Source organism: Alexandromys fortis, unplaced genomic scaffold (genome assembly GCF_014885135.2).
Source record: "Alexandromys fortis isolate MF-2015 unplaced genomic scaffold, M_Fortis_MF-2015_v1.1 scaffold_20, whole genome shotgun sequence".
NCBI lineage: Eukaryota > Metazoa > Chordata > Mammalia > Rodentia > Cricetidae > Alexandromys > Alexandromys fortis.
The window spans coordinates 15449933-15472963 of NW_026067903.1; the positions used below are offsets into that span (position 1 = coordinate 15449933).

Genomic DNA, 23031 nt, shown 5'->3' on the forward strand with positions numbered 1-23031 from the left:
AAAAAAAAAAAAAAAAAAAAAAAAAAAAAAAAAAAAAAAAAAAAAAAAAGCCTTTGAGTTTTGCAAAACAAGTAAGGGATATTTCATTGAAGAGAGACTTGAGAAATCCTAGAAAGTAAATGCCATCTCTTTGCAACCCAGAGACAGACAAATGCCAAGTCCTGATGAAGGACCAAATCAGCTATGAGTAGTGGGCATGGAGAGAGGATGCTGAAAACTGGGACTACTTCACGGTGGAGAGGTATTATTTACCATATAACTGAGCATCTGAACATCTCAAACCGATCCTTAGCTTCCTGTTTCCCAAGCTGAATTTTAAGTTTTTTGTCTCTGTGTTGACCATTCCCTGCCCCGACTATATCCGTGCACACTCCTCCACTCACTCTGAACAAATTTTCATTTTTTATATTACTGGGAACTGAAATGCTTCCTGTTCTTTCCAACATCCACCTTGATTTCAGCCGGGTTTGGTTTTTTTTTTACTATTTTTTTATTTGTTTTATTGTTTCGTGTGTTTTGCCTGCATGTACCCCTGTACCACATTCATGCTGTTCCCAGAGACCAGAGGAGAACTTCAGATCCCTTGGGATAGTTGTGAGCTGCCATGTGGATGCTGGAACTAGAACCCCCGACCATCTGGATGAACAGTGCCAATGCTCTTAACCACTGAGCCATCACTGCAACTCCATCTTTCTAGTTAATCCAGGAAGTGCCAGAGGAAAGCAGAGCTCATCTACTGTGAGACTTAGCCCTCCACCCACCAGCACCCACATGCCGCCACCTTCCTCCCTATGCAGGCAGTGGAGGTGCGCGTTCATAGGGTGAATAGAGAGAGTGTTAGAGACCGGAACCCATAAACTCACCATTTTTCTGAGATGCCAAAGCTCTGTGCTGTGGAACCCTCCCGTGACATTTTGCAGGGTGCCACAGCATCTCTCTCTCTCTCTCTCTCTCTCTCTCTCTCTCTCTCTCTCTCTCTCTCTCTCTCTCTCTCTCTCTTTTACATACACACACACACACACACACACACACACACACACACACACGCTCTACTCACATCAGCGCCTGGTGTGCCTGGCTTGCCTGGCGCTCCTGGCTTGCCCGGGTCTCCAGGAGGACCCTAAGAAGGAGAGGCAGGGAAAGAAAATAAAGCAAATTTAAGATTCTCCAAACACACACGGCTACAAACATATCTCAAGGAAGGAAGAGAGGTGCCATGACGCCAGTCAACTTACCGGAGGGCCCACGGGACCCTTTGGACCTCGGTCACCCTGGAGACAGAGAAAACGGTAAAAAGCAATAGGTAAGCAAGAGTAAGTAGCTGGGGACCCACGGGACAGTCTCAGGCATGCACACCCCAAAATTATGGAGCGAAGCCAGGATGAGGGCCTAAAGATGAAAGTTCATGCCCCATGGGGCAACGGGTCTAGGTCTCCTCTATAACAATCCCCAGGTTACAGTATCCAACCCCGAACTTTCACTGGCATCTCTTCTTGGGGGTGACAGGAAGGGATCAGAAGGTGCTTTCTAAAAACTCATCCAAAGCCAAAGAAGTGTGGGAAAGGTCTGTCTTGTAGAACAAAGGAGATACAAACTTACATCAATACCATCTATGCCCGGAACTCCAGGAGGCCCAGGAGGCCCTGGAGGCCCCTGCTCACCAGGAGGACCTCTCTGCCAAAAACAACGCACAGGGATTAATGAAGAACACTGTGCACCACCGTGAGCAACTGAGCAAGATCTCGCCATCCCTCCATCCCCACACACCCCGACAAGAATGCCTCTCTGATGGGATAAGTTTTAGAACCAAAATATAGTGTATTGCCACCTCCTATGAGATACACTGTCCAGGGTGGAGTAGAATTAATGCCTGCGAATAGACAGAAATTGTGAAGAAGAGCGGGTATCTAACGTCCCCCCAACAGAAACTAAGAAATGACTATGGGGGTCATTGATAGCGTCACTGCAGGTCAGTCTTGTCTCGAATGGAGCAGGTCAGACTGGAGCAGTCCCGGGACAGTTTCTTTACAGCTGCAAGCCTTTCTTTGTCCAGTACACTGGGAGCTCGCTGTGTGCGTGGGGTGCGAGGGGTGGGGGGGGTGATTTAGGTTTGGGAGGTATGGCACGGTAAAGCCCTGAATTCAGGAGCCTGACTTCGCTTCACGTGACACTCCCTCACAATAGGTGTTTGCGCCTTGCTTCCAAAGTTACACAAATTTCAGAAGGACCCTTCGCTTTGCCAGCCCTGTGTGTCTCTTGTCACAAGCAGGCTACTGTTTCGAAGGGTCTGCAGGGAATACTGGCGCCTGAAAAAGTATTAATTTGTTGCTTTAGGGAATGTGTCCCCCCCCCCCTTCTAGAGGGAGAGGGGATGGTGAGAGAAGAGGGAGAAAGAAGAAGGCTGCTTTCATCAAGGAAAACTTTGTTTTCCTGAACTCCTAGGACCAGACAGGTTACAATGGGGTCTCTGTAAGTGAAACCTCATACCTCCCCTGGCCTCCCTGCCTGGCTGCTGCACCCTCCCTTTGCCAGGGGTGGGGTGGGAAAAGACTCTGGAGACATTACTAGAGTTCTAAAGAGCTCCAGGACCGCCAGGCTTCATTTCTGAGCTGCTAGCAAGATCTTGAGGTTTAGTGGTTTCCCTCCTGTGGCAGGAAAAAGCTTGCTCGAATTTCTGCCTTGCCCATCAACCTGCCCTTGAATCGGCCCGGGATTGAGGGGAAGGATAGGTAAGCAACAGTAACAACAAACAAGCAAACAAACAAGAGGCAGATTTACGCCCTCCGGTACTGTGCCTTTAGTGCCAGTGTTCGAGTGGGAGAAATGGCCCCCTTTCCCACATCAGTGGGTCCCCCGAGGTTCCGACTCGGACCCTACTTGCTGGAGGTACTCCAGGCTGCAGGGCAGCTGGCCAGAGAGCCCTAAGAGTGCTCTGTGCCTTCTCGCCATACACTTGGAAAATGCAGCATTTTTTTCATTTTTTTTTTCCCGTTCCCAGCTTACCTCGTCATCAGTGGTCTGGCTGGGCTGTAGACAAAAAGATGGCGAGAAAGTGAGCAAGCACCCAGAAAACCCACGCACAACTTACTTGAGCAGCACAGAAGCAGAGCCCTGACAGCAGCAGAGGCAACCCGAGTGCTCCAGGGCCCCAGGCAGTCCAGGCCATCCTGGTTGCTCTCTGCTAACCCTCTGGCGGGACTCTGCAACCTGATGCCTTCCAGACTCCTTGACCCAGCTGAGCGCTGTAAAGTGGCACTGGGACATTCAAATGCACCGGGAGTAGAGGTTGCAAAGGTGCCCTGCTAAGGGGACCTAGGTTCCTCCTGTTTATGAATGGCCTGGAGAGGGTCCTGGGGATTGGAGGAGAACTAACAGGTCTGGGAGGAGGGATAGAATGACAACGGTCCCCTTTAACCCTTTCCTGGCAGCTGCACCCAGACCTGAATGCACACCCCTCCTCAGTGTGACTGCTGACTGTGCCAGGAGCCTGCCAAGGGTCTGTGCCTTCCAGAGGAGCAGACTTCCAGTGCCTCTGGAGAGGCTGAGCTGCCAAGTGTAGCAGACACTGGCCTGTTCAGGGATAGCTTCTGCCCCCAGGTTGCAAGAAGGACCTGTGTTTCTTTAATTCCAAGCTAGTCAGTCTAGCAAGGCAGACTCTAGGGAAAGAGAAAGTGGGAGGAGAGACCTAGAGAGATTGGTGCTGAGGAGAAGGTGAGGTGAGGAGAAGAGGCTTTTGCAGGTGGTTCAAGGACTCACCGTGCTTCTGACTGGCAGCTCATGACACGTTTCTCTCCTGGGTCTCAGTGGGTCGCAATGAATCAGCATCCACTGGAGTTCAAACTGGCGAGAGACGGGAGAGATCAGGTCAAAGAGGAGTGTTTCGTTGTTGTTTTTTAATATGGTCTATAATCCTTAGCAGAATAGCAAGCACAGCTCTTGATTTTTCCTGAGCAGAGTTTCTAGTGGAGATGTCTGGAAGCCTTTCCAAATTCCTCTGCTCCTTGGCAGGAGATGTCCTTAGCTTTGATTCGCTCCAGTGTAGCCCTAGCCTGGAAGCACACCATTGGCAATGACTTCCCATTTCTTGTTGACTGAGGTTTTCTGTACCACCCGGTCCTGCAGCCGTTAAGTCCCAAAGAAACACACAGAGGTCTACATTAATTATAAAACGGATTGGCCCATTAGCTCAGGCTTCTTATTAACTCTTATAACTTATATTAGCCTATTATTCTTGAGTGCTGTGGGACAATGGTCTTTTACTCTGTCACTTGTATTATTTTTAATAAAATGCTGATTGGCCAGGAAATAGAGGCAGGAAATAGAGGCAGGAAATAGAGGCAGGAAATAGAGGCAGGAAATAGAGGCAGGAAATAGAGGCAGGGCAATGAGAACAAGAGAATTCTGGAGAGAGGAAAGCTCAGTCTGGAGTCGTGACCCAGACGCAGAGGAAGCAAGATGTGACAGCCTTGCTGAATAAGGTACCGAGCCACGTGGCTAACAATAGATAAGAATAATGGGCTAAGATACGTTATAAGAGTTAATAAGAAACCTGAGCTAATGGGCTAATCAGTTTTATAATTAATATAGACCTCTGTGTGTTTCTTTAAGACTTAATGGCTGCAGAACTGGGCAGGACAGAAAACCTTGGTCAACAATTTCTGTCCTGGCCACGCCCTCTAGAAGTCGATGCTATTAAAACGTGGTTCACGGATGCCCAAAGCAAACCCTGAAAACCAGGATTGCCATCTCCACAGGAAACACACTCTAAAACTTCACCTGTGAGATTAGAGACAGAGACAGAAAGAGGTGACTACAGAGAAAACAGATAGAAGAAAGTTTATTGCTGAAGAAAACATTCTCTATAGAATAGTGGAGAAATCTACGTTGGAAGAGAGTTCAAACTATTTCAATTCTGTATAAGAGTACTCGTGTTTGAAGAGAGGTAAACTTTTAAAGACTTGAAACCTAGTCCTGACAACTTCTAATGCTCTCAGTAGGCCGTTAGGGGAGAAAGATTAAAACAAGGAAGAAACAGAGGAAGCCAAGGGTTGCCAGGTCTAAACCTGAAGATAGTCTTAAATGAAAGACAAGAAAACCTGTAAACCCCACCAGAAGTCAAAAGACATACTGGCCAGTCTTCTGGGGAGGCACATTCCTTGCTGTGCAATCGAAATCAGCTCCTTCTTTCTTGGCCAGTAAGTTCTACTGGCCCTAGGCAGCTGATTAGGTGGCCAGGTCTCAGATCTAAACACCATGGCCTTCTTTTCAGCCCTTCGTGATTCCCTTTCTTTCCCACCTGCCGAATGGATTCTAGAACTCCCAGCTCTAGAAAGATAGGAGATACCGGTTTCCCTACTGCAGCACGCACACACATCCAGAGTTGAGATTTGGATGTAGAAAATAGGTAGAAAGTTAAACCTGAGACAAAACAAAGAGAAGTCGTCCACTTCCAAGAAATGTAGGGAAAGACAAGCTGAGGGTAAGCACCTCTCTTATAAGGAGGTGAAAAACACAGTAGTCAAATGAAATAAAAACCCTGAGCAGCCATCAGGACAGACGTTAAAATGGAAATCTACAGATTGCAGGAGCACCGTGCTGTGCTGACTTAACAATAGAATGAAGACATTCCTCAAAAAAAAAAAAAAAAAAAAAAAAAAGCTACACAGCCTCTTAGAGTTAAAGAAACCACGTCGGCCAAAACTACCTTTATCAGACTAGTCTTGTTTACTGGGCAAAAAATAATTTGAGTTTTACTTTCAATTGCAATAGTTTTTAAAAGGAAGATGAGAAGAAGAATTGAAATGAATTTTGACTTAGTGACAGCGGAATGCATGTCACTTAAGGTTGGGCACAGACAAAGTGTGAAAAAGAAGTCAACTCACTTGTAGCAGCTCACATAGCTGAGAAAGGGCAGGTTTCTAAATGTCCCAGATATTAAATTAATAGTTTTTCTTTTACACCCCCCAATATTTCTGAATAATGCACACTATCTCCATAATGTGACATATTTTTTGATACAGGTAACCAATATATTTGTCAACTGATCATCTCCATTAAAGAGGGAGAGAAGCAAGAACTGAAAGTTAAAACTGTAAATGTTTAATTCTATAATCTTCTAGAACCACCAGAGCTAAGCTAAGAACCTTTCATTAAAGAGTCAAAACTTTCCCCATTTGTGTGCTCATTATAGAAACACACCCAGAAACATCCTCTGAAGATCAACAGCTGTGCCTATATGCAACTGCGTATTCACATGCATGGCAAAATAGTACATGGGAAAGAGAATTATCGCTCTTTTTCTCCAACGAACTACATAATACGAAAATATATATTTCTCATCCCCAATCTTCAAAATAGAAGACTACACCACACAATTTTATTCACTAAGGCCTGTGTGGTTTGGCCATGGAAACTCGGTATGCGCTGCAGGTCCAAGAAATACTAGTTTTGAAAAGTGATCACCCTGAGGAACATTGATCAGATGTAGATCCTTCTTTGAGATAGTTTGTCAAAGTTACCTCTTCCAAACCTGAAGTCATTCTTGAAGCTGTCATCCTAAAATTGTAAAACGCTCTGGATAAATTGCTGCACCTGTTTAAATATGCAGAAAATGCAATTGTGGCACAAAAAAATGGAGAAATGAAATGTATTTCATCTGTGAATACAAGCTGGGCTGTTCAAAGTGATCAAGGGTTTCCGAACACATCTGCGTATCCACATAAACACCTCCTACGCACTAATAATCAGCTATACAACAACCATTTTTTCGGCAAGCAATATGAATTCCAATTTGCATGCTAATTATTTTGAAGGAAGATTGGCAGAGCGCTTTTGTAACAGTCACTTTCATTATGCAGCCAAAATGCTGGTTTCTCATTTTCATACCTGGGATCCTCGTGCTCTTTGAATATTCCCTGACAAAACGTACGTGACAAACATTTTAACTTAGGTTTTCAGTCGACATTTCAAAGCCCAGGATAAAGCAAGCACTGAGGAGACAGAGTATGGAAAGCAGATAGCACCCATGCACAAACAGTTCCCAGTCTGTAAGATGAGGGGAAAATGCGAATAGAGAACTAGAACCTTCTAAAATATCTATGAAGGCAAGCATAATGCGCCTCAGGAAATGCCGTTGTTTGCAACAGGAAATTCTTCTCCTTCTCTCGGAGAGAATGGGATGATGTGAGTGGAAAGTCCTCACACCTGTGCAGATTTGGCCTTATCCAAATGTTTCATCTCTAAAAAACATTGAGAGAACATCATTTCTGAAGCTAACGTAGCACTCAGCTAATGGAATGATGTCCTAAGGTATCTGCCAAGTGGAAATAAATCCCTCTCCTAATTCCACAACCTGTTCAGTTATCTGCACCTCCTTCTACAGAGCTCAAAACAATCTCCACTCGGTCTCCAACACCTCTCCACATTTGCTCTTGAATCCTTTCCAACTTGATTTCCACTCCCACCAGGCCAGCGGATCTTTGATCCAACCACTGTCGTGGGTCTCTAAAACCAACAGGCAACTGACAGTCATCCTCTTATGTGACTTATCCAGCATTTGAAACAATTCTTGTGTCGTTCACTTTGACTCAACCTTTCCCCCTCAACTTTCAGGACACAACAATCTACTTCACTTCGCTGTCACAGCCACTTTTTAAATGAAATCTTCCTCATTGTGACAATAATAATCCTGGACACCTAGGCAGTCAGTCCTCAGTCCTACACTTATGACTTGACTTGATGGCTTTCATAATGCATAAATGTTCACAGCTCCCAGGGTTCAGTTCCCATATGATCCTGGCTCGTAAACGCCAAAAGCGCACAGCTAACAGCCTGCTCAACTTCTTCCCTCAGAAGCTTAATGACATGACTCTGCAACCTCATTGGCTGTTTCTCATTTCCTCTCCTAATCTCCCTGCTTTGCAAGTAGCACTCAGATATCAGGTAACACCCATCCTTGTCCCTTGTCACTCATGTTCTCTCTTCCTGCAACCTTCCTCTCTAAGGTATCTTCAGGTCTTTAAAGCTACCTCAAAAGTGTTTACTCATGAATGAGCCCCAACTCAACCTTCCATTTCGCTTTCCCTGATAACATTTATGATTTCCTAGTACACTATGAACTATTCAGCTCCTCCTTGTGCCTCTCCCCAGAATGTAACCTCCATTTAGGCATTAACTTGTATTTCTTAGTCACCTAAAGTACACCTGTAACTTAGTAAATATCTTTAAAAAATAGTTGTTTAGCCGGGCGGTGGTGGCGCACGCCTTTAATCCCAGCACTGGGGAGGCAGAGGCAGGCGGATCTCTGTAAGTTTGAGACCAGCCTGGTCTACAAGAGCTAGTTCCAGGACAGGCTCCAAAACCACAGAGAAACCCTGTCTCGAAAAACCAAAAAAAAAAAAAAGTTGTTTAATATTAATAACAGCCAGGCGTGGGTGGTGCACGCCTTTAATCCCAGCACTTGGGAGATAGAGACAAGCAGATCTCTGTGAGTTCAAGGCCAGCCTGGTCTTCAGAGTGAGTTCCAGGACAGGCATCAAAGCAACAAAGAAACCTTGTCTCAAAAACAATTTAAAAAGGAATATTAATACAGAACACAAAGATTGTACATTGCTTACATCACTAAAACCATAGCTTCGTAAATTTCTCAAATGCCAGAAATGCTGATTACAATATCAAACATCATTTTTCCAGGTTATTCTTCATGAACCTTGCACTGTTTTCACATTTGCGTGTAAAGTGACCCAGTGCTACAGAGTAAAGAAGAAGAGAGAGAGCTCCTCTAGCAATGGTTTCTCCCACTCAGGCATTTTTCTCTATATCTGAAGGGAAAAAATTACAGCAAGGCCTCCGAGATACACTTCACATAGCATCAAATCCGTCATGTCCTATGGTGATTTATTGGGAATATGCACAGGTAAAGAGAAGAATGATTTGAGTTATATGTGGGGACATCCACATAAACTTTTATCCTCCCTCAAACAAGACCAAACTCCCAATGCAGTGCATCCCGGGAAAGGGAGAATGGCTAACTTTGTTTTCTAATAGAGCTGTACCAAATAACTCTCCCAGGCAATCATGTTGACAACAAACAATAAAGGACCTGTCATAAAGTAACATGTTTTCATGGTAATCTGCCAGGGAACCACGATTTGCAGCGGGATAAATGGCACCATCCTAAACTACAGGCACAGGGAAGAATAGGAAATGAGGAATTTATTGCTTTAAAATAAAAAATAACAAACTTACAGATATGCAAAGGGAAAAATACAAAATTCTCTGAGCCCACTAAATAACTATAAATGATGAGAATGGGTTTGAATTGTAGCCCACAAGAATGTTCATGAAAGCTTCTTGAAATTGTTTTCTTTTTCCAATTTAGAAAAAGAGAAGGAACACGAGATAGGATGGATGGGGAAAGTCACAAACAGCTACAACATAAGTGAGTCTTACAGCATTAGTGATCCATCAAATGTCTAGATTCCATTTTTATTATGCAGTTCTTATACCTACCTTTGATAGCCGATAATGCCTGTGAAGAGGATATCTTGCTTTTGGTTTATTTACAAAAGAAAAGCAAGGGTTGACCCTGAAACAAATATTCAACCAATAGAACATGTTGAAGATTAGAAATAATCCAATCGTATTCGGAAAATACTAAAAAATGTAGATGTTTTTCTGGTTTCAAGCTATTTCATGTTATTTTTAACTTGAAAAAATCCTTAGAAAGTGACACTGAGTACTTGCTGTCCCAAACTGAGAGACAGGTGACCCACTATTACGAGTTTTCTGATTCTCGAGATACATGCATATCACTAGCCATTGCCCTTTAAGACCTTAAAGGAAGTAGCTAATTGGCAGTGGTCTTCAATAATTCCCAAGGACTTCCGCCTTTGGGCAAATTGATGAAATGCCCAAGATGACAGGCTATAAGGTAAAAACAGGGTCTAGGCCAACTCATGGGCACTTGGATTTTGAAGACTTGAGCTCGACTGCTTTAGTTCTAAACCATGAGGGGTCATATAAGAACTCTTTAGACGTTTGGAAAGGAATGAATTGGTATACATGAGTCTCCAAGTGAGAATCCATCCATGTCAAATACCGTTTTTTTCTCCTCTCCAGGATTCTCTTGGACACCATCTCCTTTAATAAGGAGACCTTGGGTTATCTTATAAAATTATTCTAAAGATCAGAAAGTTAGGAAAACAGGATTTAGAAAACATCTAATTGTTATATTAAAGACACTAAAATGATTTCTTCAAGGAAAATGGACTACTCTTGTACACTTTTCTCCTAAGAAGGAGGAGGAGGAAAAAAAAGAGGAAGAAGTGTCGGGTAAGAAGAAAGTAGATAAGGAGCTGGAGGAAAGGGAAGAAGGCTACATTAGGGAAAAGTTTGAGTATGATAATGTCCTTTTGATGTCTTTGATGGAAGCAGAGTTTGTTTGTTAGCCTATAGTTTCCATATAATTATCAATGTTACCATACCACCAACACCACTTAATACTGAACTTTAGTGGGGATTTGGGCTCAGATCTTTTTTGTTTCCAGGAAGGGGTCAAGGATCCAGAATTCATTCTACAAAGGAAAGACTACACTTGCCTATACTAAATCATTTTAACACTGGTGTCAGCCTGATGACTTGGAAAAGCTCCTTACTATCCCAGAAGCACCGTGAAACACTCAGATGCATTCCTACATGTGAGGAAGAAAACGGAAGATGACAACATAAACTTCCACGCACTGCGGTGTGAGACTAGGTTTTTCAGAAAATCTATAACTAGCCAAAGGATATACAGCACAGCAAAGTAATACTGAGACTTTGCCACACTGGAAATAAAACAACTGAAAGGCATCGTTAATAGTACCCAGAAACCAGAATTATAAGATCTTGGAGTGTTTTTAAGGTCAACAAATCCATTTTTTAATCAACTGATACTCAGTGCCTTGAGAAGGCATTTAGGCCTTCACTCCCCTAGCCCAGGTCCAGAAATGGCGCTGGCATCGCAGAGGCCATGTTGTCTGAAAAACACTCCAGGGTCATTTCAGAGTTCCTGCTACACAGAATTTGAGCATTTCACAACAGTGGCCACATCAGCTTTCTAACCTAGCCGCTTGAAGCGTGATGACTCATGAGATGAAGAACTACTTCCTCAAGAGTCTACGAGCCAGAACAGCAATGTGGCAGCTCCAAATTGCTCCCTGTCTATCACAGAATATAGAAATTTCACACCAGCCTTCACACTCATCACAGCGCTTCCTGTAAAAACAAGTCATTTGAACAATTCCATTACTGAGATCCCCAAAAGCCTCTTTTTCCCAGAGAAGTGCGCAGAAACAATTCAAAACTACCGTGTCACCCTTGCTCTCTCTGTGACATAGACTCTGTGACTAGAATATAACAGCTCCATACAGTAGGAGAGCTGTATTAGCATCAACAGATTATTTATATTGAATTTTATCTTCTTCTGTTTCCCCCAAAGAATCCTTGCCCTCTAAGGTTGTATTTTTAAATTATTGTCAAAATGCTATGAAAGAATTGCTACTCAGTGTTCAAAATGATAGAGCTAGAAGGTGCTAGCTGATACAATTGTGATGTCACTTTCTTAATTCCATCACAATGGATTTCTCCAGCAAAACAATGAACAAAGTTTAAAATTCTTTACTTCAGGTAAGAGCGATGGTTCAGTAGTTTAAAACCTGCACTGCTTTTGCCAAGGACCAGAATTCATCTCCCAGCACCCACATCGGTTATTCACAACATCCATAATTCTAGCACCAGGGAATTCAATGCCCTCGGATGTCTATTACACAGAGTCTAGTTCTAAGTAAATACATCTCATGCCCTCTATATAATATGGCTTATCAAACATCATATGATTTCCTTACTTTACATCTTACCATCCGCATTCACTAGCCTTCACTTATGTCCCAAACACTCCATTTACATACACATGTGTTACTCAAATCAATGAGTCTCTAAACTTTTGAATGAATCCTAGTTGTTCTTGAATTGTTTTTCCTCAGTCATCTTTACTGTTATCTTCCCTTCTTTTGCTGATCCAAATCCTTCCCTTTCAAAATTTATTGCTTTCAAAAATGATAAACTGTCTGATTAACTGGATTCACGATTTATCTCTAATTTTTCTTTAAAAAAATCTAATTCATTGTACATACATGGTATGTTCTGCACTAGTGTGGGTCTCCTCGTAAGTGGTCTCAAAGGCTATGGATGCTCCGAGTGAGTGTCTATAACACCTTAATTCCAAGTAGACTTTAACCTCCTTTAAGATTATCTGCTTCACTAAAAGTCAGTACTGCACATGGCACTCAAAGCTGGTGGTGAATGCTTTCTGAATGAGTAGTGGGATGTATTTAATAAACCTTACAAAGTGAGTAACTGTTCACTGTATGCCCTGTAGCTAATGATCCAAGATGTTTGGGTGCTGAGCTTAACCACCTGGGTTTGTCTTCAGCTAGGATAGTGGTGGAACTTGGTGATTTTATACTCACAGGAACAGAAACCCGAGGATTGTCCGCAAGCTTCCCCAGCACAGCGAAGCCATCGGTCTCAATCTGGCCTCTTGGCTTTATAGGTAAGGACTCCATCCTGACGCAGTCGAGGAAAAGTGTGGCGCTGGTCCTTTCCACGCCAATCATGATCTTATGCCACTGGGAGTCGAACAAGGACGGCAAACGTGAAAAGTCTGCCGACTGGAGACTTCCATCCAGTCCTTTGTAGGAGAAAGAGACAGACTTTGTTTGGCCGTTTATCTTCACGCCAACTTGCTCCTTCCCTGAGGAATCCTGGATCTGCCAAATGTTCCAGTTCTTTTCAAGTGTGCTTCCAGTCATCCGGAAAGTGGTTAAGAAGGAATATTCTTCAGGCAGTCCACTGGGATACAAATGCCTGAGCAAAATTTGGAAATAATAAATATAAACCTTGTTTTCTGTGCTTATACATATTTACCATTTCTGGTGTTTGTGTTATTTTAGACTCTAGCCCTGCAGAAGGGTTAGAGGGTAGAAAAACTATGCAGCCTTTGTTCTCTGATGACATCTTATACAGACCCTCATAGTTCAATCATCCATGCCCATCAACGCTCCACCTTAAAATACAGTTTTAAGAGCCCCCTCCCTCATAAATAGTGAAGGCTCTCAATGATATTATTATTTATTCTACCCAAAGAGCCACCATTTAGCAATACCACCTCACCCAAAACCACATTTTTTTTTGCAATGTTCGGGGCAACATTTCCTTCAAAAAAGTGAGGAAGAGTGATCATTTGAAGTCTAAAATCAAATCTACTAGTTTATAAAAAACCATTTAATTCAACTGGATTTTAATTTTTTACACACATTAAAATTATTTGGTATTTTTATAATGGCCAGGCTATTCTCAAATTTTGCCTTCTGGCCCCACATGTTGAGAATTAGTAACCAACTACCCAGCATCTCTTTAAAGGCTTCTTCACCCTAAGGATGGTGTTTCTAGGGATCTCAAGGATGATAGTGAAGCGGTAGCTCGTTGTTGGTGACTGGAGGAATAACGGGCAGTGAGCGACCAGCACTTCCTTCTCCCCTCCAGCTCCATGTTTCTTCAGTCCACCTCCTAAAGTTACATCACAGTTACTTTCCTCACTGCTTTAAATGGAAGCTAAAGCCAGCAGCATTGCTAAGACCATCCTTATCTGCCACCTAGCTATCTACACTTATCTACAGATCTTATGTTGAAGCAAGTCCTGCGGGGTTTTAAATACTAACGTCAGCTTTCAAAATCTTTAAAGTTATTTCGTTTCGTCTTCTCTGTCTAAGAGAATTCCTCAACAAGAAAGAAACGCTAGGAAAACTAAATGTGAAATGTGTTTACTAATAGAAAAATTGAAAACAATTACTCACTAAGACGGAGAGTTCCAAACAACCTTCCTGAAGGTCAAACTTATGTGCTTAGCTCCTTCTTACAAAGGATGAAGGGGGGGCTGGAGAGATGGCTCAGAGGTTAAGAGCACTGGCTGCTCTTCCAGAGGTCCTGAGTTCAATTCCCAGCTACCACATGGTGGCTCACAACCATCTGTAATGAGATCTGGTGCCCTCTTCTGGCCCTCAGACAGACAGATCACTATACATAATAAAAAAGAGGCAGGCGGATCTCTGTGAGTTGGAGACCAGCCTGGTCTACAAGAGCTAGTTCCAGGACAGGCTCCAAAACCACAGTGAAACCCTGTCTCGAAAAACCAAAAAAAAAAAAACAAAGGATGAAGGGAAGAAAGGCAAGAAGAAATATCACAATGGGTATTGATTTCATGTATATGACATTTGTTGAATTGAAGCATAGTGTGTGTGTGCAGGTGTACATGCAATCACACATGAACACACATGCGCGCACACACATACACAATTTTGTAAAAGTATACATAAGTTTTTAGAATGTGCTTTAAAAAAAAACACTTTAGAATACATTTGAGAAAGACAAAAGAACTATCTAATGTCCTATTTTTCCCACAATAGAAGAACTACCACATCACTGCAAATACTTTTTTTCTTTTCCTTTTGTTTTGGTTTTTTTTTTAATTTATTTTTTTAAACAATCTTTTCTCATTTTACATAGCAATCCCAATTCTTTCTCCCTCTCCACCTCCCACTTCACCCCACCTTCCACCCACCCCACCCCCATCCACTCCAAACAGGATGGCCAAGATCAGATACTAGTTTTAAATATAATTTTTCTCAATTGGTTTGTCACACTTCCTTTGATTCCATATTTTTTGGAACTATACCTATTCCAAAATAATCTCTAAGAAAAACCCCAAAGTTCTTCATTCATAGATATCCTCATTTGGAACACTCACAGAATGCTTCATTCTTAGATGCACTGGCATACCAAGTGTGTTCATATGTGTGTGTCACCTCCCTCCACACATATGAAGAGCAAATAGTTATGTTCACAATGTAACTATGACTAACATGTTAATAATACTTTATTATATACTAGTATGTTAAGAGGTTAATAAAGAAAATTTACCTCATTATTCATATGAATAAAATATACATATTTGTGTGTACCGAAGACTGTTAAATGTCTCTGAAGCCTAATATACAGAACAGGCTGCCTAATGTATTTTTAAACAACTGAGATTCTGTTCTTGAAAATATGCTATGCCTATCAATAAGTAAACCCAACAGCATACATAATTTAAAAGAAGTTAAGTCTATAAATGATTTATTGTATTCCAATCTTCACGAAGTTCCTTAAATGGAGAACCATGTGGGTTCAAATAAAAGATTCAAAAGTTTTTGAACCTTGAAATATTTGTTTATGAACCTTAATACAAAGACAGCTAAGGTCTGGGCTGCAGGAGAAAACAAGCAGACTAGGCTGTAAATAGCAGTTAAGAATGGAAAGCTATTGTGCCTAAAATAAAGAATAAAAGGGAGCAGAAACATGTCTCTTGGTTCTTCAGTAATTATAAAGACAAATAAGTAAAAATTGTGACTGTCTAGCACTGCTTTGTGTGATACATTTCTCTCCCATGAAGAAACAGCCTAGGAATGTTTTTTCACTGTCTCAGAATATTCTCTGGTACAAAAAGCATTTCTGCTCCCTGAGAATGATTCCAATTCCCTTCTTCATTGTCATCTAGCTTTTGCATGAGTAATTTAAAAAAAAGGAATGACATTCCATAGTGGATATGGACCCTGCTTTCATTATCTATACATCAGTTGGAGGACATTTCCAAAACAATGGCAACTTCCATTTCCTGGCTACTGTGAATAGGGTGGCAATGAACACAGCTGAGCAAGTGCCTGTCCCCCAGAAAGACACTGAGAAGGGGTGCATCTGGGTCAGGTGATAGATCGGTTTTCAAATGCTTGAGAAAAAATGAAGTTTTCAGGTAAATTAGGAAACTAGAAAATATTATGTATGAGTGAGGTAACCCAGACCCAGAAAATCTAGAGCCTCATGTTCTCTTATTTGCCATTCCTGGCTCTGAATCTCTCGATGTGTGTATATAACCTTGAATATCAGCAGGAAGTAGGAAGGGACTGTGATGGTGGTGGACGGGTGAGAAGGATCTCGTGAGAGAAGGAAATAGCATATGATACAGGTGAAATGAAGGGGGGAAAGTGGGAAACAGAGGGGATGGCGGGAGAGGAGTGGAAAGGGAATACAGTGAGCAGGGATAAATCACTCTCTGGATACTTGAAAAAGCCATAGAATCACACTGGATTATTTTTACTTAAAATACATATAGTATACATGTGTATACTATACTATATTTACATATAGTATTTTAAAAGTATATATGTAGTATAAATAAAGTTATGCCATGTGGGCGATACTGATCACCCTAAGAACCACAAACTACTTTTTTTTTTTCACAAACTACTTAACAAAAAGCCTAGTACTAGGCATAAGAAACCCAGGGGAGTCAAGAGGCTCTTCAGATAATGTAGTAATTGCCACTGCTCTTGGTTTCTTCCAAGAATTTGAAGGCAAGACTTTATTGCTGAAGATACCACACACTTTAGACACAGAACCTGGAGGATTTGATCTGGGTCTGACCTGAAATCTTTCTTCCTGAGGAAAAGCCTTATGCAAGGTGCCTAGGAAGAAAAGCAAGCAGAAGACCTTCACAGCTGTGACGCCTACAGACCACAACAGTGACCAGCATAACAAAGGATTTCAAAAGTGCAATAGTGGCCCCGCATCTTGGGGACAACCAGTTGTCATCTAATTGGCTTTAAGGCCTGCTTAATATGAAGGAATTCATGCCTGATTCTGCAAACCTAGTCAACCACCTGTGACTGGGGAGGTCATGGACCCTGTAGGAGAAGTGACTATTGGCACTTTCCTAAACCAGTGCAGTTTCTAACTCCATTCAAAATACATATCCTTCTGTTCACATACACAGAAATGCAGATCTCATTCCTCATCACAGAAGCATATGAAGACTATTTCAGGAGGAGAAATGAGAGGGAACTGGGAGCGGGATTCCAGCAGAGTACATGCTACACATGTATGAAAATTTTGTGGTGAAACCATTAGCTTGAACAATGGGCATATGTAAAATAATAATGACTCCAAAACCATATAGTAATCTTATTGATCATAATATATGCTGATAGTGTAAAACCTAGATCAGAGAAGGGCATTTGTTACAATGACACAGCTCATTCAATTCACATATACCAAAGAACCTCAGCAATAAAGAATTTACACGTTAATTCCAAGAAATGATAGCAGTAAAATGAAAGATGTATGCATATCTCCATCAGTTTTTCTGTTATAATTATTTCCCTTTTGTGTGTGTGTGGGGGGGTCAGTTTCAGCACTGAGACTCTTGAACAGCTCCACTGTGAGCCTTCAAACCACACTGCGGCTCCTGGTTAAATTTATGCCTCACTTCTGGTGCTTTCCACAGAGGGTCCTTTCAGTCAGAACCAGACAAATTACAAAAAAACAGAAAGCAAAATACTAAGAACATGTCCCGAATTGATGTCTAATGGTCTCAGGGATGTTTTCATTCCTGGAATAGAAAGTAAATTACAAACCTAACATGAAGAGCAGCATTCAGGTGCTAATGATTGATGAGGGAACACATTCCTTTGGCTTGCTTTCTTCTTTGGGAGTTTCTGGTGATTTAACCCACTGACTAATGAAAGCCAGGTAAGCCAAGCCCGCCCTTCATTTTAAAATAATCTAAGAACTACCGAAAAGTAAAAAGTCCTCTAACGTTGCATTGCTGTAAGCATTTCCAAATGCCTTTAAGGAGGCTCATTAGAGCCCTTCCTGATAGGTTACCTTGTTGGGATCCTGAAGTCTACATCACTCCCAAACTTGTAAGCCACTTGTAGTGCCGTGGACCCCACCACCCTCTGGACCGTTCTTCGGGATGCAGCTCTCTCGACTTGGAACTGAGAGATCAGGTCAAACCCTACAGAAAGAGATAAGGAAGAAAGTTGGAAATGAGACTGGTTATGCCCCCCCCCAAATAGATTATATTTGGAAAGCTTGAATTTCCAGTATGATACAGGGCTACTTGCCTGGCAAGTCATCTTGGCCAATCCTGATCTTGGGGCACAGTTCACTTCCACCATTGGGACTGGCAGGAACCCCTGCAAAAGTATTGCCATGTCATCCAATCCATCCACTACAAGATGCTAATTAATTAATTTAATATTTACTAATATTAAAACCAAGCGACTGCTTAAAATACAATGTTATACAGCTTTGATTATAAGCCATGTGTTTAGCTTGAACTCAATGCCTCGGTGATTAGAATTCATTCACCTTCAGCTTCTCCTGAAGGGATAATAATTTATGATGGAAAAATGTTCCTGCCTGGAAGAGTTGGGAATTTGTTCCATGTAGAACCAGAGCTGTACAGTGTCCTGGATGGCACAGGTCAGAAGCCTGTCTGGAAAATTTCTGGTGGTTTAGCCTCAAAATATTCCTTAAATACAACCGATTCTGAACATACAATGACATGACAGAGTCAGCTTTGAGACACCTCAACGGGACTCCCAGACAAGTGAAGTTCTTGGGGAATCATCACCATCAAAGATGAGTTTTTATAACTGCAATGCCCCCTCCTGCATTGATAAGATTTATCTGATAAAAGATGTCTTAGATTTCACACACACACACACACACACACACACACACACACACACACACATACACACACCCTACCACCACCAACAACAACAACAACCCCCCCCTCCCAAAAAAAGGCAGAAGCAGCAAAATGTTTCAATACAAACCTAAGCTTTGGCCTACCCGGAAAAGTACATCAAATATTTTCTTCTTCTCTTCTTCTCCTCCTGACCCCAATGTTTTGAGGAAATCCATCCACCTACCCATCCATCCACCCCAGCATTCATTCAACATGTACCATTCATTGTCTGAAGAGGCATCATGCTAGGCTCTAGAAAAGGCATAGCTGTTTCTCCTGCTTACTGAGCTCAGTGTGGACTCCCTTTCCAGGCACAACATTGTACAGGACAACCCATCAGTGCAGAACAAGGAGGGAAGGCGTAAAGGACTGCTGGAGGCATAACCAGTCTTCACCCAACCACAGCCCGGCGCCATCACAGCCCAGCACCATCACAGCCCTGCCTGCTTCCAGTAGCAAGAGCTCCTTCAAACTCCATAAACCATGGCTCTTACTTGGACGACGCTTAGGAGTCGCAGATACCCAGGGTCCCAGAAAACTGCATGCAAAGAAGAAAACTGGAATCTTCCTGAAAAGGAGAAAACAAGAAATGACCCAAAAAGGAATTCCTTCTGATGGGAACTATTTTCATGTTTTAAACTTGCCAAACCTGACTGATGGCGGCAACCAAATCCCAAAAACCTTACAGATGGCAGCAACCAAATCCCAAGGCATACCACTGCCTTCATTTCCATTTTGAAAGCTGACTAAGAAATTTTGCAGATAAAAGCATGTCTGACTCCTGCCGTCCCAATCACACATTCTCAATGTCTCCCTATCTCACTTACTATACTACTTCTTGTCTCTGCTTTCTTTTATCTCTGCTTCCTGCCTCTCTCTTCCCATAGCTGCCTCTTCTTTTCCTATCTCAAATGCTTACTCACTTGCTATATTTTCTCATCTGTCTTTACCTCCGATGGCCCCTTGGTTCTTGCTGTCTCTCACCTCCCCTCACGTTACCACTACTGCAAAAAGCCTCACCCCCCCCTCCCTCCAGAGTCCTGGGCTTACCAGCGGGTCTTCATCTTTCCAGTAGGTTCTCTTTGGTTTATAATAGTCACTAAGAAGAAGGGGTTGTTGGGGAGTCACTACACCCCCTAAGGCCCCTTCTCCTTCTTTCTAAGGCTCTTGAGTTTGGGCCCCAATCTTGGTCCTTCTTGCCCCTTGCAGGGCTAAAAGCAAAGAGTGAGTCAGGGACAATGTCTAACAACTCTTTAAACTGAAGCAAAGGAAAGGGGTGGGGAGAGGCAGCCTGTAAGCCGGGGCCCAGCCAGGGGTGTGCCCTCTGAGCTAACAAGGTTACACTGAAGGAGGGATTGAATGGGGGAAAGCCTTGCTGCAAGGGAAAAAAAAATCAGGATGTGGGGAGTTTCACCAGAAAAATGCAGCCCGCTGCTATAGGAATACAGTGGGAGCTTTTAGAGCAGCTATAGGGCACAGTAGAGGCTTTTAGAACTGTTACAAGGGCACAGAGGAGGCTTTTAGTGGCCCCTGGACCCAGCAAAGAGCTGCCTATCAGGAGGCAGAGGTGCAGGAACTCACTGGAGCCCCGCTGCCTAGACAACCTAGACAACCACTTCTCCTAGCTTATCAGTTATATGAACTTGAGCAGGGTAATTAGCCTTCCTTTGTTTGACTGCCTTATGTATAAAACAGGATGAAAACAGTTCCCTTACAGTTACTGGGGGAATCAGGTGAGGCAGGCAAAGATAACAGATCTGACACCGAACTCATTCCTTGGCACCCTTTTTCTCCTGGTAACACTTCTTTTCTGTTTCCTCCTCTTGTCCGTGCCTACAGCCTAGCAGCGTACAGTTCTCACAGCCGGGCACGAAGTTAGACTCGACCCAACATTATTCACTAGATGAGAAGACGAAGATACAGACCCGGGCGCCTGTCCCAAGCATCACTGCTGCTGGGCGTTGTGTGTCAACTCTAAATCGCAGCAGGAAATTTTGAATGAGCAGTAACCTCAATACTTTTAGTTGTTTGCTCTCGATCTCTGACGTTAATAGTGTCAAACTGAACATACACATACACGGGAGTACACAACACATTATTTTTCATGAACAACAAAGCAAGAGAATTACTAGGATCACAGACCTAGAGAGAGGGTGTACCCACTCCACTGTCACAATTGCACAGGCCTCATCGTGAACCTGAGCACCTCTGGAGAAGGAACAGCAGGCCACATGGCCTGTCCCCCCAAGCATAGGATGACCTACTTCTGGCTCCATCTTGGAAGACAGACAATGATTTTACCTCCCTAATTTTTTTTATTTTATTTTTTTTAATTTATTTATTTATTTATTAAAGATTTCTGTCTCTTCCCCACCGCCCTAAATTTTTATTTAATTATAGAACAAGTAGTATTGCTGTTTTTATTTTATTTTAGTGTGTGTGTGTGTGTGTGTGTGTGTGTGTGTGCGCGCACGCGCATGCATGTTTACATGTGGTGGGGGATGGAGTGAATGACCCTGCAGAGGCTGAAAATTGACAGTGAGTGTCTTCTTTCCTAGCCCTCCACTTAATTTAAGGGGACATAGTCTCTCAGTGAACTAGGAGCTCGCCCATTCCAGCTCATCTAGCTAGCCAGCTTGTGTTGGGGGATCTTCCCCTAGGGTTGAGATTATAGGTAACTGCCAGGTCTGCCTCTCTGTTACGTGAGTTCCAGGATTCAACCTCTGGCCAACAGGCTTGTGAGGCCAAAACATTACCCACCGACCCATCTCCCCAGACCTTACTTGTTTCTAATTTCAACAAGGTCTCTTCTGCTTCAGTCTCTCCCAGCTCACTGGAGAGCCTCTGGTTGGACTTGGATTAAGCAAATGCTCTTTTTATAGCGTTCTTCTCTGGCCCACTCATCAGAGGTTGTTCTCTCTCCCAGAAAGGGACATCTGTTTTCTTGCGTGGTGCTATCCACAAGGTTTACTCTCTGTCCAAATCCCCAATCCCTAAGGCTCAGAATAGAGCTATGAATGGCCTGAGCCCTGCTTATTTCTTTAAGCTAGTTGAAGTTTATGTAAAAAGAGGATTGTACCTTTGGGGAGCATCCTAATGGCCTGAAATTATGGGAAACAAGCCATCCTTAGATCTGCAGAGAGAAAGGCATTTCCCAAAAGGAATTTCTACTCAAGTATTTGTGATCTGCAAGAAAAAAGAGAGGGAGGGGACAGATTTTCTTATCCCTATAAGTGTTTCAGAAAGCCTGCAAAGGGTTTTAGAGAACTCCCCTTTATGTTTGCCCCTCCCCAGCGCACTTTGAAGGAATCTCTACAACTAAAATAAGAAAACAGGTGAACAGGCCTTTAAATAAAAGATAAAAGAATCGAGGGGAACTAAGCTTCCTCATGAGTGACAAGACTTCTTTCCAGGCTGGCTGTTTATTTTAAATAGTAAAGAACAAGGTAACAGGTTTATTAAGACCAAAAAAAAAAAAAAAAAAAAAGTAAACCTGAGGGGAAAAAAGCTACACACAACCTTTAAAGATACTTTTGTCTCTTCCATCCAACTTATCTGTCATTAATTTTATTTCCTAATGTGGCATTAACGTCTCAAAGAGATCAGGATGGAATTTCACTATCTGGTCTGGATCAAACTGTACCCTGAAGTTGAAAACCCTTAAGCTTTTCCATATTTTTCTTTTTTAAAATTATGTGCATTGTGTCGGGTTTTTTACATGACTGAAGATGCCTTTAGAGACCATCGGATCCCCTGGAGCTGGCATTTCAGGCAGCTGTGATTCAACAAACACAGGCATTAGGAAATGAACTCAGGTCCTCTACAAGAGTGGTAAACACTTAACCATCTCTCCAGGCCCAGTTTTTAACCACTGTTCCCCTACTTAATGACTTTTCCCTGAAAAGTCACATGGAAAGGAAAGTTGGTCATTTACAACAGATTGTAAATTCAATAAAAAAAAAACGACCTTTTAAGTAATCAGTTTTATATAGAATAAATAATTTTGTACCTTCCTTAACTCTCCACCTTATATGCAAATATCCTACAGTGTATATATTATACACTCTCTTTCCTTTTCTATAAATCAAAATGACTCATTACTTATAATTTAAATTAGGGGCTCTGTCGCAGGCAATCATCTTTCTTGATCACCTATTGTCTTTCATTTGTTTGTTCAACCATTCAATAAATATTTATCCAATAACTGTATTGCAATGCATAGCATACTAGGAGTTTAGGAGACAAAAATGCACGAATAAGCACATGCTTGCCTCGAGGAAGCTCACAACATAGCAGGGAATGAAAAATGACTGCACTACTGATAATAAAAATGACTGCCAAGTATGAACTCAGTCCAA

At 42.4% G+C, this 23031-nt stretch overlaps 1 protein-coding gene across 1 annotated transcript in view; it reads right to left on the reverse strand.

The window, feature by feature from the left end:
- Positions 1 to 19770, reverse strand: part of Col9a1 (collagen type IX alpha 1 chain) — an 81490-nt gene extending 61720 nt beyond the window's left edge. The window contains exons 1-10 of the mRNA XM_050134691.1: positions 19724 to 19770; positions 19168 to 19241; positions 18042 to 18113; positions 17800 to 17932; positions 12510 to 12906; positions 3757 to 3840; positions 3004 to 3027; positions 1600 to 1674; positions 1236 to 1271; positions 1058 to 1120 (exon numbers count right to left, since the gene is read on the reverse strand). Of these exons, the coding sequence (XP_049990648.1) occupies positions 1058 to 1120; positions 1236 to 1271; positions 1600 to 1674; positions 3004 to 3027; positions 3757 to 3840; positions 12510 to 12906; positions 17800 to 17932; positions 18042 to 18113; positions 19168 to 19241; positions 19724 to 19737 (972 nt within the window). The 5' untranslated portion in view covers positions 19738 to 19770. The remainder of the gene's footprint in view (positions 1 to 1057; positions 1121 to 1235; positions 1272 to 1599; positions 1675 to 3003; positions 3028 to 3756; positions 3841 to 12509; positions 12907 to 17799; positions 17933 to 18041; positions 18114 to 19167; positions 19242 to 19723) is intronic.
- Positions 19771 to 23031: the final 3261 nt, after the last annotated feature.